This window comes from Electrophorus electricus, chromosome 8 (assembly GCF_041902795.1).
Source record: "Electrophorus electricus isolate QZ-2024a chromosome 8, ASM4190279v1, whole genome shotgun sequence".
NCBI lineage: Eukaryota > Metazoa > Chordata > Actinopteri > Gymnotiformes > Gymnotidae > Electrophorus > Electrophorus electricus.
Genome location: NC_137504.1, coordinates 9179401 through 9194770, shown reverse-complemented (window position 1 = coordinate 9194770; position 15370 = coordinate 9179401). Strand labels below are relative to the sequence as shown.

The window sequence follows — 15370 nt, the reverse complement described above, 5'->3', positions numbered from 1 at the left end:
ATCCGTTTACCTGCAACTTTCATAACGTATGACGACCTTAACAGTATCCCTTGGAAATCACCAGTACAGAGATGAAACTAAAATTTGAAACCTGAATAAGTGCAAATCGCATTAAAATAAAAAGGAACGTCTGTGTGAAATGAATGCATTCATGCACGCACATTACGACCAAGTAAAACCATAAAATATTTGCATACCAAGCTGCACGCCATCGAATGCTTCCCCAAAACAGATTAAGCCTATTCTGGGAATCTCAATTGTAGTGGCAGTGGTCAATTTCCATGGACAAATGCTTCGTAGTCCATCTTTAAACTAAGCCTGCTTTTAAAGGCTGTACTCCCACTTTCTTTTGCCAACCCACCCCTTCTTCCAAGATTTTGTTCAGTTACAAAAGCAAACATTTAACATCTTTATTAGTTTTGCTTTCCACTAAGATGTACAAAAAATACTCAAAATAAGATTAATAGCATTTCCCCAACAACCATTAAGTCTGAAAAGTGTGAAACATGGGAGAGGACAGAAATTAAACACGTGCTTCTGAAGGGGGTGGATTAAACAGCAGAAGGTAATTTCATGGAAGGTGATCAAGAGGCTTGGCTTGTGCAAACTAGTGAAACCAAATTAGAACCCAAGTGAACAACATAGTGAGAACAGGTATGTGTAGGTTTACAGTGGTTAACAGTCCAGTAAAATGACCTCAAATACATTGTAAACAGATGCATTTTGATGCAAAACTAAGTGTGCTTTGTGTAAACACTTAAGATCCAAGTCCATGTCTGATCATGCATCTTGATGGATCATGTACACTTATTTACCCTGGAAAACATCCTTTGTGTGGTCTGTAGAAGCCATAGATCAATAAAATCTCCATAGTGGTTCTTGTGAGGCAACTTCACTTCGCGCATGGTCAGTCTCCAAAAGAAATCTCAGCCACCCTAGAACATTCTCCTCAGCAGTTAGGTCACTATTAAAGGAATAGCCCAATCCTGAGGTCTGGTCTTGCTGGTCCAACGGATGAGCCTGTAGGGACCAGTTAAAAAGCACTTCAGGACAACAAATTCCCAAAACAAAGAGGCTACATTGCTTCACTCACTTGAGCATCAAGAGGCTTCCAGAATCCTTTGATTGAGCTCTCCATAGGCTGAGAGAGCACAGAGGCACTGGGAACAGATTCTTCCAGTCTCCTTTCCTTCTCTTCCCTCCCTTCTTCACCCAGCTCAGTATTCATTTGCTCAAGCAAGCCCCGCCTAAGCATTTTAGTGCAACAATTCAAAAAGTCAGTCAAATTGAGCCCTATTCACATCCACAGTTCCCCAGATTATACAACTGACAGCAGGCAAAGAAAGAAATTTGTATTTTAAAGTACAACTTCGACTAAATAGCTCAATGACCATGTTCAGAATCATCTGAAACATCCTTCAAAAGGGCAAAGTTACTACCACACTAAGCACTTCATATCAGAATCTACTTCTACATCCAACTTAAATCAGCCTGGACCACACATTTTAATTAGACTAAGCTTACATCAAGCAAGTTTGTCAGCCTACAAAAATAGGACCACAATTATTCCAACTACTAGTTGGAGTCATAATATTTAACCATTGATGCATCACCATAGAGCTGGTGACCCTGGTCATTTGGAAGGATTGTTCTCTGGAAACAACCAACTCATGAAAAGGGGTGGGGGGAGAATTTGTGGGATCATCTGCATTCCCATGTCACTATAGCACTATGCAGACATACGTACAGTTGATCAACTGGGTCTTCTCCTTCCATATTCTCTTGAGAAGTTAAAGGGGGGTCCCAAGAATGCAGTGCTCTCCTCCAGAGTCTAACTTGCATATCCCAAGATCTTCGGCTATATTTGCGGTATTTGTTTGGAGTGGATGGGTGAAACCCAGGAATACGAAGACACCTGAAAATACAAGAAAAGCCAAGACTTGAAGCTCCCTGGGCCAATATTCAAAACTGTACATAAAAGGTATGATGTGTTAATTTCCAGCTAACGTAGTGTCTTACTTTGGCACCTGCTTCCGATAGTTCTGATAGCCACAGGTGTTCTTTCCATACTGAATTTGTTTCTGTCTGCGCTTCAGAACTGACTCATTAGTCTCAAAATGTGATGGGTCTGCATTATGAGAATACCATCGAAGTCTTGTGGGGGATCTTAAAAAAAAAAAAAAAAAAAAAAAGTTAAAAACCTTACATTTTGATAAAAGCTTTGGCTTTTACACTAACAAACTGTATAATTGACAGTCTTTCCCAACCTCTTAATTTCATCTATATCTTCTGTCCCAACTGCAACATTAGCTGTAGACATCTTGAGAATGCACCTCTCAAGAATAGAGGATCTAGTTAGAGCCCCAAAAATAAGTTAAAACACAGATGCATCAATTGAACATTCATTTGTCTTTACACCATGCTTAACTGCAGAGCTGAAGACAAGACCTGCGAGGCTTCTGTATGGTAGAAACATTTCTTCCTTCATTTAGAGAGGGGGACTGCGGAGTTCTAGAGCTACATAAATGCACAGAAAAATAGACAGAACTACACACACTATCAAGTCACCAAACAAACAGTTTTTTAGTTTAAAGTAGTAAGTCAATTGACCTTTGCTGCCAAAGGCACAGATCTTTACCTTCTTACCTGACCAGGCTATCATACACTGAGCTGCAGCCTGGGAGAAGCCAGGGCTCTGGGCTACCTGGCTGAAGATTTGGTCTGACTTTCATGTCTTGGGGCAGTTCCGGGAAGTTGGGCCACAGGGAAAAAGACAGGCCCCTAAAATTAAGCAACAAAATACAACCTAAATAAAGTATCAGCTGAACTCTTTCATTTAACAGCAAAATAAAGTAAATGTTCAGACCTTGAGTCCAAAGGGCTTCGAAAAACAGCTTCAATACGTGTCGTCATGCTGACTTTGTCACATAGTATTTGGCATTGTTTGAAAGAGCTTTAAATTAGCATCAGGTGAAGCAAAGGCGGAGCTACACAATTAATACAGCAAATGTCGTTAATTCTGGTTGGGCTGCTGAAAAAATAGAGCATGAGTTTGTGTTTTTTATGTTATTGGAAACTCAAAAAATCTGTTTTATTTTTAGTTCATGTTCATGTTTATGTTGGTATGATAAAGGTATAAAGGATTTTATTGCTAAACCTCAATCCCACTGATGAAAATTGTAAAGTGTAGTGTAAAGGAGTGTGTGTAGGCCAGGAACATAAATATAAAGCCTGTTTTTCTGCATGTTTTGTTCTTCTTTGTGTTTGTTTTTAACTTTAATTAAATGGATACCTATGCATTTGGATTTTCTGCACAAGTGGGACAAAGATTTATATATTTTATCAACATCTTGCATAGCAGTATAACTTACAGGTGTTGTTATTTTTTAATAATATTCATTCCAGTTAAGAATAATAATACCAGACGTTTAGCACGATACTTGTATTTGGTATAGTATATTGTAATTAGGCTTCTATCAGGTATGTATATAAAATCTAGCCTAGGGCCTTTGGCTGGCACTGCTAAGGCATACTACAGTTATATATGGTGTGTTTTTAAACTACAGTTATACTTTTTTGAGATAGTGAGCTGGATTCCTTTATTACATTGTCAGGTAATGAGCTGGATTCCCTCTTTTACATTTGCATGTTTACGAATTTATTTATACATATATCTTTGCTGCACGGATATAAACTAGATATTGTCTACAAAAAGATTCGTGGGCTAGATTAAAGATTCATTTTAAATATTTCCACATATTTTAATATATCCATATATCCGTTACATGGTGGTGTTTCGTTTATTTCCTTTCCCTTGTCAATGAGATTTCTAGTCAAATAAATAATTTTTAATTCGAGCTTTTGTTTTGAAATTGCCAGACTACTCTTCACATTAGAGCCGGGAAGAGCCGAAGTGCAACATGGCGTCCAATAGTGGGGTAAGTTTTTAATTATATTATGTTAGCATGAATATTCGATTTATAATACAATGAATTTGCACTTCATCTAAATTAACATTTATACATTCCATCAAATTGTTGCAATGGTAAATAAATTTGTGGTGTACAGTACTAACTATACCTAGCAAACAAACGCGGTTAGGATAGCTGGTTAGCTAGCTAGATATATGAACGTTAATTTAGCCATTTAGCTAGCTAGCTAGCTAGCTGTTGTTCCCCATTTAGCCAAATAAATTTACTTACCTTAAGGTGCCCCATTGAACTAATTTTCTATGCATTGTCAGTTAAATTAATGAACTGGTGAGCTTTGCTACTTATTACTGTCGGAAGTGTTCGCTGATGTCAGTTCATTAACATAGCCAAGCATTACCATGTAGTGTATTGTTCATAACCCTCACATGAGGAGTAACGCTAGCAATCCAGTTTGGAGAGTTAGCTAGGTTAGATAGCTACTTATCTAATTGTTTACATGTCTTTTTATAGACTAAGAATGATTTTCGGCGCAAGTGGGACAAGGATGAATACGAACAGTTGGCCCAAAAGCGACTCACGGAGGAAAGGGAGAAAAAAGATGGTGAGTACATTTAAGATAAGGTACAAATCTAAATTAACGTACCTTCAAGTGTAGAAAGAATACTTAAAGTAAGCTTTTTGCTCCCTCAGAGATTTTCACAAGTCTAGTGATTTAGTCTTTGGACGCCCTGGACTTGCACTATATTTTTGTGATGTTTGGTCTGTTGTGGCCTAGATGCATTTACTTGATACATTACTTTTTTGCAATCTCTAGGAAAACCTATTCCACCAGTCAAACGAGAGCTCCTCCGTCACAGAGATTACAAAGTTGATTTGGAGTCTAAACTGGGAAAGACCATTGTCATCACTAAAACTACACCACAGGCTGAGATGGGCGGGTAGGTAGTTAATCCATTCATCATCTTCCACATCATATGTGCATATTAAATTTGTTAGTCTTATTCAGATAATCAGGTGACTAACAATAGCAACAGACGTTTAACAAAAGGTTATTTTCCCCCAAAACATCATAAATTATTCTTTACTATATAGCAGTAGTGTTCAGATTGTTACTTTTACTATGTAACAATAAAAACCCTTCTTTGTTGCTTTTGAGGAATATTGTCAATGGTGTTCATAACTGCATGTGAATATGGTCAACCTAGGAACACCATATTTGGTAACACATTTATTACCGGTTATAGAGTGCCTGTTTTATAGGACATGAAATTCAGTGTTGTATGTTGTCCATGAATATCGCTAAGCATGGCTTACCACTCAACATCAACTTTATTAGAAACATTTATTTGTTAGTAATTGTTTTTTATTAATTTTTTTTTTCTTTTACTGTTTGATTATTTCAAATAAAGACTAGTCCACCGTTGCCATGCACACTTTGTGCTAACTGTCCTCCAACATTTTTAAGAGTGGTCAGTTTGTGACCACAGACTTTTAGCAGGATATTTTTGAGTGTCAGACCATTCTTGACTCAGCAGTAGTTTTACATTTGCATTTATGGCATTTAGTTGATGCTTCTGTTCAAAGCAACTTAAACAATCATGGCTTGAGCAATTGAGGGTTAAGGGGCTTGCTCAGGGGCCCAACAGTGGCAACTCAGCATTGGTGGGGCTTGAACTGGCAATGTTCCAATTACAATTTGAATACCTTAACCACTGAGCGAACACTCAGCTTTTAAAATGCTGTAGCCCATACTTACACAAATGTATGTAAATATGTATATCCATCAATATTTATTTTTATGTATTTTATTTAGGCATGCATCACTTACAACAAATCCTGCAAGGGGCTTGTCTTTCTCTAATATTCCCTATGTACAGACATAACATTAATTGTAGATAAATAAATTAAGAGAAATTCTCTGCAGCTCAGCTACTGTTCTGTCACTCTCCTGCTTTCCCTGCTATGGTTTGATTTGCTAGTTCATTGTGGAAGAGGCATGTAAAGAACATCCCACAAAAATTGCTAAATATGTGAGAGATGTGCAACTGCAATCCTTCCAATCAAAAATGTTTCCATTGCAGTTTTTTTGTAACATTTTACTATAAACAAATGATTTATCCACTAAATGAAAAGGTTTTGACAATATCTGTAAAATGCTACACAAAAAAAATACATCTGGGTGGAAATATAGTGACATTGATATAAACACTCAACTGACACTCCTGTATCTCAAAACCTTATGTCAGCACAGTCATGCCTTTACCATGTTGGAGTTACCCCTGCGTTGAGAATGGCTCTGTGCCTGAATAATATACAGTAAGCTTGCCAGAAACTGAACAGTGGCAACATGTGATCTACAGTTTATAATATTTCACCTATAAAATAGATGTGTTATTACATGGTGTCATTTAAAAAGCTATTGCATGGGGTCTGGCTAGGTCACTGTAGCATTAACTCATGCATTAACCAGAATATAAAATATGGATGACACACTTGTAGATACATGCAAGCATTAGACATGTTATACATAATCTTAGTGAAATATTTATTAAGCTAGTCTAAATTAGCTGGCTCTCCTTTTTGCATTTGGCTCATATAAGAAATGTTGTACATTTTACATGGTCAGGCAACTTTTGCTGCCAGCTGAGATTACTTGTTAATAATATTGATGTAGACTCATAGCTTATAGATAAAAAAAAATAATTAAATGCCTACAGAGCAGACCATGCCCTCGACAGTGCTCATACTTTGATGAGACTAATGTTGCTTAGTTGTGTTCTCATACTGGTATGCTTTTGGTTCTGAGGCTGAAATTAGTTTAGTATAATAATGCATTGATGACCTGTATGTTTAGCTCGGTGTGAATGTTCAAAATAAATGCATAAAAAAAGACTTATGTGATTATGTCAGTGACGTGCCCAAAACGGTGGTTAGCATGTTACCATTCCATTCGTGATCTTCCAGGACTAGTACCAAGTAATAGACTTTTGCTGCTGTATTTTCTATGTCTTTTAAAAATGTCTTTTTTTGGTATAAATTCAAACAAGAAAAAAATCTGTGTATTCTGTATTTCTTACTGTGTTAGTACATTTCATTGGTGTTAATTTTTTTTGTTCAGGTACTACTGCAATGTTTGTGATTGTGTGGTGAAAGATTCCATCAACTTTTTGGATCATATTAATGGCAAGAAACGTGAGTACTAAGTTTTTATCATTTAATGTGTTGTTTTACGAATGTAGTGTGATGTACATAGTGGCAACATTCTCATTTCCTCTAGATCAGAGGAACCTGGGAATGTCAATGCGAGTAGAGCGCTCTTCGTTGGACCAGGTTAAAAAACGGTTTGAGATGAACAAGAAGAAGATGGAGGAAAAACAGAAGGAGTACGATTTTGAGGAACGAATGAAGGAGTTACGAGAAGAGGTTTGTTATGGAACCATGTCATTAATGCAATTTAGTTAATTTCCGATCTGCAAGTGAGGCAAACTAAGATACCTTCTAAGAGCAGGTAGTCTGCACTCTGATACTCCTTTGTCTGAAATGTAGCTGATGTCTTAATAATGTACATGTAGTTTAATTACAAGATGAATTGTCGGGTAGCTAACAGTTAAGTCCCCTTAAGCTTTTGGTATACTTCAGTTTGCAACTAACAAAAGCATTGACTTCCCCATCCCAGAATGTTGTTTTCTGAATGACATTTTCTTAATTTCCTTTATCAGGAGGAAAAGGCAAAAGCCTACAAAAAAGAAAAGCTAAAAGAAAAGAAGAGGAAAGCGGAGGAAGACCTTAATTTTGAAGAGGATGATGAAATGGCTGCTGTAATGGGGTTCTCAGGGTTTGGTTCCTCCAAAAAGAGCCACTGATTCTAAACTCCTGTTATGCATCTCCTTACAAAGGCCATTCCTTCACATTTCTTTTTGAGTGGCGGACTGCTTAATTGTCAGCTAAAGAGAGAGAAGAAATTTCTCAGTTGTTCTTGACTGGACTATATGATTTTTGTGCCCCCCAACCCAGCAAATCATCACTCAGATTTTCCACCCAATAGTTATTTGATTACAACTTTTACAGTAACTTTTACAGTAATCATACAATTGTATTGTATGAGCTGAAATTTACTAGGTTCATTCTTGTAAGTATACCATTCTTGTAAGTTTCTTTTTTTTAATTTGTCCAGCCTCTCTTGTAGATTGAGTTATAGACTAAAGCAATATGACATCACTGAAGCTATAATAATTTGTTTTTGTTGACATAATCTTGTCTGTTCATATCTGCAAGGTGAATGAGAATGTAGATACTATAGGAAATAGGCCAGCATAGAATGAATAACCTTGCGGATACATTTCTCTAAATTTCTCTAATGAGCTCTTGCAGATAAATTATATTGTATTTTATGTTTGTTTTACATTAAAAACATTACATTTTTATTTAGTTTTCAATAAACTTTAAATGCCCACTGAAATTTGTTCTTTATTTAATTAAACTAAAATGCCAATTAAAGCTACATTTAATAGCAATTTAAAACCAACTCAAATAGCAATTTAGGAAAATTAATATCCTACAAAACTGGTATTCTTGAAGTGGCTATAAATAAACACGTAGCAAAAAGGAAAATGGGTAGTTGGTTGCCAGGTAACGAGTGGAGTTGCATTTTTCACGGAATTCTCCCCTCTCACTGTCACGTAGTACGGCTCGCCGTAAGTCTCTTATTTGTAATCGCTCCTACATGTCTGAACACACCTGTACCTAGTTAGTGTTATGTGTTTATGTATTTAAACCCCTGTCCGATCCATCACTGGTGTTTGCCTTTGTTCGTGTCCGGTTTCACGGTGTCAACGACCATGTTTGTGTTCATCGCTGACGTTGTATGTGAGTGCCAATGTCATAAGTGTCTTGCCAATAAACCTCTGTCACTGTCGAGGGAATCTGTGCGTCCTACTCCTCCCATGGTTTCTGACAGAGAGTACGCTGTACGCAAATTGGCTGCCGCTTCTCATCAGGCGTGTGAGTGTTAAAAAAAAAGCGATATTTGTAAAGCGACCCTGAGTTTGAGAAAGGCGCTATATAAATGCGACTAATAATAAGATGGGTAATCTGCCCGCCATTAAAATGTATTAACTTTATGCACTGATATTTCATTTAATTTGTAATTTATCTATTAATTTTTACTAAGATGTGACTGCAGCTAACTGTGTAGGAATTTCCTGCATTACAACTACTGAAATTATTCCAACTGCACAATACCTGGTGATGAAACTAAGGCTCTAATGTATAGGACATATATCAAATGTAACTATTTTGACAGTGAAGTGCAACAAAGTTATATCAGGTTGAGTTTATCAGGGAAAATGTGCATAAATTCCTTTGCAGTTACTCTTTTAAAACTTATTCTCCTATTTGTAGATATCAAGGTTGAGAAGTATTAGTTGTTATATTTTTAATGTGAAATGAAAACAGACTAGTTCTGTGAAAATCTAGCCAATTCTACGAGTATTAAAAAATGTATTAATCTAGATGCCAAATAAGATATTCAGAAAGGCATAAATTTAGTGCAGGAGTGAAACCATCAAACCTAAGTGACCTTCAGTTGTAGACCTCAAATCCTGTCGGTCTTCGACTTTGCAATAACTGGTGGTTTATGTCATATAACATGGATCATCACATCACATCCCTTGAAGTCTAGTTGCTACAGATCTATCAGTGAGGTAATACGATTACGATTAGTTATGATGACTGTTCAGTGACCTACCAAAGATTACCAAATGTGTGATCAGAAATTTAGATTTGAGATCTGGAGCTATTTCAGCACTCTGATACGTGACTATGCTGCACCAAATTTTGTTGCAATTTAATTTTTGTCCTAAGAAGTGAAACAATTATATTTATTATTCATCTGTTTAATATATTTGTGATCACAATGTTGTATACTGTTATGCTTAAACTACCATTTTAAACTATATAAATGTATGTCTGTGTGACGTTAGGATGCGGGGAAGAGTAATGTTAAACACATCTATTTATTTGTACACAACGCAACAAAGACGTAACACGCAGGCTATCACGTTCAAACACCGACAACATAAATGCGTAAACGATGGACTTTTACATGTATGATAATGACACAATGAGGAGCAGGTGTGAGACAGGGAGGGCGTGGCCACTTTGACGAACACACTCACGGAGGCGTTCGTGGAGAGGGGCCGTACCGTGACAGTTAGCTCATGACTGAGAAGCCATTTTGAGAATCAAAATATCAATACAATGTTTCAGTAGATTAAGATTTTCTAAGACCATGGCTCAATCCATGTCTGTACTGGTCAATTCCTGTTAAAGATTTAAAGAAAAAGGAGTGAAGCAAAAATTAATTTCTGCAGAGTATAGTTCAACACTGTTCTAATTTATCTAAATCCAAGTGACAACACTTTGGTATAAATGAGTTATAAGTTACAATATTTTAAGAGTATCATCGGGCCATACCTACTTTGTTTCTGCATGAAACAGGGTACTTGCAATACACCCAAACATATAAACAAAGATAACAGCGTATACATGATGAATGCTGCTCAGTACTATTGCAAGTACACAGTTGCGATGTCCAATGACCATTAATTACAAAGCTGCCACTGTGCCACCTAGTAAAAAGAACACCCCACTACCTGCATAATCCTATAAAGTAGAGGGATCCTTTAACAAATTGTAAGGATTTCAAACATTCATCACAACTCACAACTGGGATTTTTTTTTTCAGAATCATGATTTTAGTTCAGAAATTAATCAGAAAATTATATGTAACTTGCTTGAGATGGGAAGGTTGTGGATGAGGGGCTAGAGTCTACTTGTTGATTCCATACCCAATGACATGCTAGAGGGTAAATAAACCTATAAGAGCAATAAGAAGACCAGGAAGCAAATCAAGCAACCTCAAGATTAAACAACACAAAATGATTTGTTACAGAACTCCCGTGTCACCATTTGATGGCGCTATTGTATACCAAAATAAAATCTTATGTTCCTCTGGTAAATTAATGCACACTTACACATTTTATTGTGATGTGAATTTGATTTTGAATGGGTATAGGGGCCATTTTACCCATCAAACTACATTTAATCACCCATAATTAACAAAGCCATTATAGCTGCAAGTCTTCTTGGATCCTTGTCTACAGAGTATTTTTCTGCATATTTTCCAACTCCTAGTTGTATAAACTTGAATGTTTATTGGATTTAAGCATATCAAGTGATGTGTATTTGTGTAATGAGGGAGGGTGGGACCTAAGGAGACCAACATCCTATATCAAGGTGCACATAATTATTAGGCAGCTTCTTTTCCTCGGGCAAAATGGACTAAAGAAGAGATTTAACTGACACTGAAAAGTCAAAAATTGTAAAAAGTCTTTCAGAGGGATGCAACACTCTTAAAATTGCTAAGATATTGGGGTGTGATCACAGAACCATCAAATGTTTTGTTGTAAATAGTCAACAGGTTTGTAAGAAATGTGTTGCAAAAAAAGTATGCAAATTAACTGCCAAAGATTTGAATCAAACATGAAGTGACCAGGAATCCATTATCCACCAGTGCTGTCATATTCCAGAACTGCAACTTGCCCAGAAGTACAAGGTGTTCAGTAATCAGAGACAAGGCCAAGGTAAGGAAAGCTGAAACCCGACCAACACTGAACAAGACACATAAGGTGAAACGTCAAGACTGGGACAAGAAATATCTAAAAACAGATTTTTCAAAGGTTTTATGGGCTGATGAGATGAGAGTGACTCTTGATGGACCAGATGGATGGGCCCATGGCTGGATCAGTAACGGGCACAGATCTCCACTTCGACTCAGACGCCAGCAAGTTGGAGGTGTGTTACTCCTATGGGCTGGTATTATTAAAGATGAGCTAGTTGGACCTTTTGGGGTTGAAGATGAGCTCAAACTCAACTCCCAAACATACTGCCAGTTTTTAGAAGACACTTTCTTCAAGCAGTGATACAGGAGAAAGTCTGCATCTTTCAAGAAGACCATGATTTTTTTTGCAGGAAAGTGCTCCATCGCATGCATCAAAGTACACCACTTCGTGGCTAGCCAGTAAAGACCTTAAAGATGAAAAGATAATCTTTATGGCCCCTTTCCTTGACCTAAACCCTATTGAAAACTTGTGGGCCCTTCATAAATGGGAGATTTACAGTGAAGGAAAACAGTACAGCTCTAAAATCTGAACAGTGTGTGGGAGGCTGTGATTGCTGCTGCTCAAAAAGTTGATCGTCAACAGTTTAAAAAACTGACAGACTCCATGAATTTATGGAATTTATGGTTTATGAAAAGAATGGTGGCTATATTGGTCACTTTTTTTTTATGTCAGAAATGTTTATTTGTAAATTTTGAGCTGTTTATTATTCTCGGTTTAACAGAAAATAAACAAGTGAGAAGGGAAAGTTACCATTTTTCACTTAGTTGCATAATAATTCTGCACTCTAATAGTTGCCTAATAATTATGCAAACATAGATATTCTCCTAAAACAGCTAAAATCACACTTTTACTTTCTTAAATATTCACGTTTGAGGTTTATTAACATGTTGGATTGACAGAGATCACTGTAATTGTTCAATAATAAAATGAATCCTCAAAAATACAACTTGCCTAATAATTGTGCACACAGTGTAGTGCTGGATTAGGGATGAAACCCTCTATGCATTGTGAGGAGTTTCCTTGTCTTGATCTCAGTGGCTTTTATCTCTTCCTTAGGCCATCTTATTTTTCCAGCTGGGTATCAGATGACTGGTGGTAGGTCATAGGTGTTGACAGCCCAGATATTGTTCTTTCCATTCATTTGACTTCTCAGGATTTGCCTCACTCTTTGTAGGTATTTGGCTGTAGCTGCTTTCCTTGTGGCCTCTTCATGATTCCCATTTGCCTGTGGGATTCCAAGGTACTTGTAGCTGCCCTCACCATTTGTTGTTACCTTCTAGTAGTATCCCCTCTGTTCTAGCTACCTTTGCTCTCCTTGTAACAATCTGACACTTATCAAGTCTGAATGACATTCCAATGTCATTGCTGTATATCCTGGTGAGATGGATTAATAAATCGATGTCTCATTCACTTCTGGCAAGTCATCTTGGCACTTCTGGCAAGCCATCTCTACAGCTTAACTTAACTGCAATAATGCCTGACAGGAGCTTCCATGTTGTGCAGAGGCAGGTTATCGGCCCGAGATTGGATAAAACCGTCCCTTTTTGGGGTCCTTCAGGATCAGGACTGTAGTCTTCAGCCAGTAGGTGGACCATGTCAGGGCCTGGAACTATCTAGCTCTTCACACTTGAGGTATTTGCTAGTGTGACAGTTACTGGATCCTGTTCAGCGAGGTTGTTGTGGTTCACTACCCACTGGGCGTTGTTGTTGTGTGATGCCTCCTTCTCCCATATGCCTTTCCAGTATTTTTTTGTTTCCAGCTTTAGTGAGTCTGTTCTTATGCTATTAACCTGCCACCCTCTTTATTCTCCTGGCTTCTACTTCTTTTGTGTATCTTCTCAGGTGGTTAGTCTCCAAGGTATGGACAGCTTGTTGTACTTCTCAGGTACCTTTCTCACATCTTTCTGCATTTCTGATCTGATTCACCAACTTCTCTCCATGTTGCCCTTATCTTGCCGTCCTTCTCCATGGAGGATACTGCTCCTTGATGATGTTCATCTTGTAGCCAAGCATCTCAAGTATCACTGCTGCTGTGGTGTACATCTGCTGGTTGGTCTGAAGATGGTCATAGTAGCGATCGTCCGTAGTGCTCCATTCACATCTCCCAGCAGCCTTGAAAGTACTTCACTCAGAAAAAAACTATGAATTTAGATTTGAACCTTGAATGATTAATAATAATTGTTAAGAGTATGTAATAATTTAATGTGACTGAAGAGCATCACTCTCTGAAAGGGATGATGGAATGACAGAGACCGTCACTTAAGAAGGTTAAATGGGTGCTCTGTCTACGATGCCAGAGAGCTGGCTCTGGTCCAGTGGTCAGAGTCCATGTTTACCTCCTGACAGCCCTGAGTTTGAGTCTTAAGTAGGGAGGCTGCCTTCAGCCTTTGTTACATATGGTGTCAGAATTGGGATGGCAGAGAGGCCATCAGGAGCATACCTTAGGTTGATAAACCCACCCCTGCTGTAAGGGGATGGTGTCGACTAGCATGAGGACCTGGGTAGGGTGGCTGCCTTCAGCCTTTGTCACATTTAAAACAGTAGGCCAGAACATTGGCTTCCCGCCAATAACAATATCTATCATTTTTAAATTTGTTAGTAGTCTAATTTTCTAAATTAATAAATTACATTTAGATGTTGTTTATTTTGAATACATAAAGAAAAAACATTTATGTACTACATCTTATTTAGTAATTAGTCTGCTCCACACATACTTGAGAACAAATAAGCAGTTAAGAGGTAACCAATGGACTCAGTTCTTTATTTTGGAGCTCCAAGTGCATAGCGCTCATAGTTGAAAAAGAAATGTGCCATGTCCGTGTTGTCCAATGTGAGGAAAAACTGTATGCCAATAATACTGTTATACTCTCCAAAGGCAAATGCATAGCCATGAAAGCCAGAACACTATAAAAGGAACAACTACACCACATACAAAATTAAAAACAGAGACAGAATAAATTGTGTTATTAATATTGCATTACTAAAATTAGGAGTAATTTACAGGGCATACTCATTACAGCTGAACTTTGTTTAAAGAATTAAGATAAATGTTAACTTCAAATAAGTGCATTATTATGCAATCAAAGAGAGGGAAAATAAACATATAGCATATTCCATTTCTAGGTTACAGTAAAGAATCTGTTGTTATGATGATTGTTTTAGCTGTCTGATTTTTTAGATTCAGGATGAATGTTTGGAAGACAGCTGTACCTCCTAAGCTAATTCAAGTACACCCACTTTCAATACCAAGATATACTCAAGTGTTGCTTTAGTTGCCAGGAAGTGGAAATATCTGCTATAACAAGAGATGTACAGAGTTAGAAGTTATGTGGATATAAAATCAAAATGAGGTCACTGGAATTATTCTATATAAAACTAAACAGTACGATATTTATTTCACAGATTTCCATTAAAAACTCGTAGGCCCACGGAAAGAAAAAAAAAAAAAGCAGCTCAGATTTTCCAAGTGTGGGTGTCAAGTTATGTGTTGGTTTACAAGAACCTTTGTTTTCAACCACCTCATTTATATAGAAACTTTATTTTAGCAATATTTCAAAGAGTACAAATTAATAATATTGTTAAAATAATATTTTAACAAGAAAGCTACAATAATTTGTTATTGTACTGCATAACACCTTATATTTCCAGCAAGGAATGCTAACTGCCACCAAGGTTAGGGATGCATCAATATGAGTGTAAACAGAATGTTTTATGTTTATATATGATAATCCTGATACAGAAATGATACACATATAA

The 15370-nt window shown here is 37.1% G+C and overlaps 2 protein-coding genes across 2 annotated transcripts; one reads left to right on the top strand and one right to left on the bottom strand.

Moving 5' to 3' along the window:
• Window positions 1–424: 424 nt before the first annotated feature.
• On the bottom strand, window positions 425–2913 carry slbp2 (stem-loop binding protein 2). The gene is made up of 8 exons (XM_027006522.3): window positions 2867–2913; window positions 2647–2781; window positions 2449–2517; window positions 2268–2351; window positions 2020–2166; window positions 1748–1915; window positions 1094–1247; window positions 425–1020 (listed from the first exon to the last, which is right to left on the bottom strand). The coding sequence occupies exons 1-8, from the start codon at window positions 2911–2913 to the stop codon at window positions 856–858; spliced, it is 969 nt and encodes a 322-aa protein (XP_026862323.1). The 3' UTR covers window positions 425–855.
• A 964-nt stretch (window positions 2914–3877) lies between these two features.
• Window positions 3878–8391, top strand: zmat2 (zinc finger, matrin-type 2). The gene is made up of 6 exons (XM_027003808.3): window positions 3878–3938; window positions 4443–4533; window positions 4747–4870; window positions 7051–7124; window positions 7210–7355; window positions 7652–8391. Exons 1-6 carry the CDS (start codon window positions 3921–3923, stop codon window positions 7793–7795), a joined length of 597 nt encoding a protein of 198 aa, XP_026859609.1. The 5' UTR covers window positions 3878–3920; the 3' UTR covers window positions 7796–8391.
• The last annotated feature ends 6979 nt before the right edge of the window (window positions 8392–15370 follow it).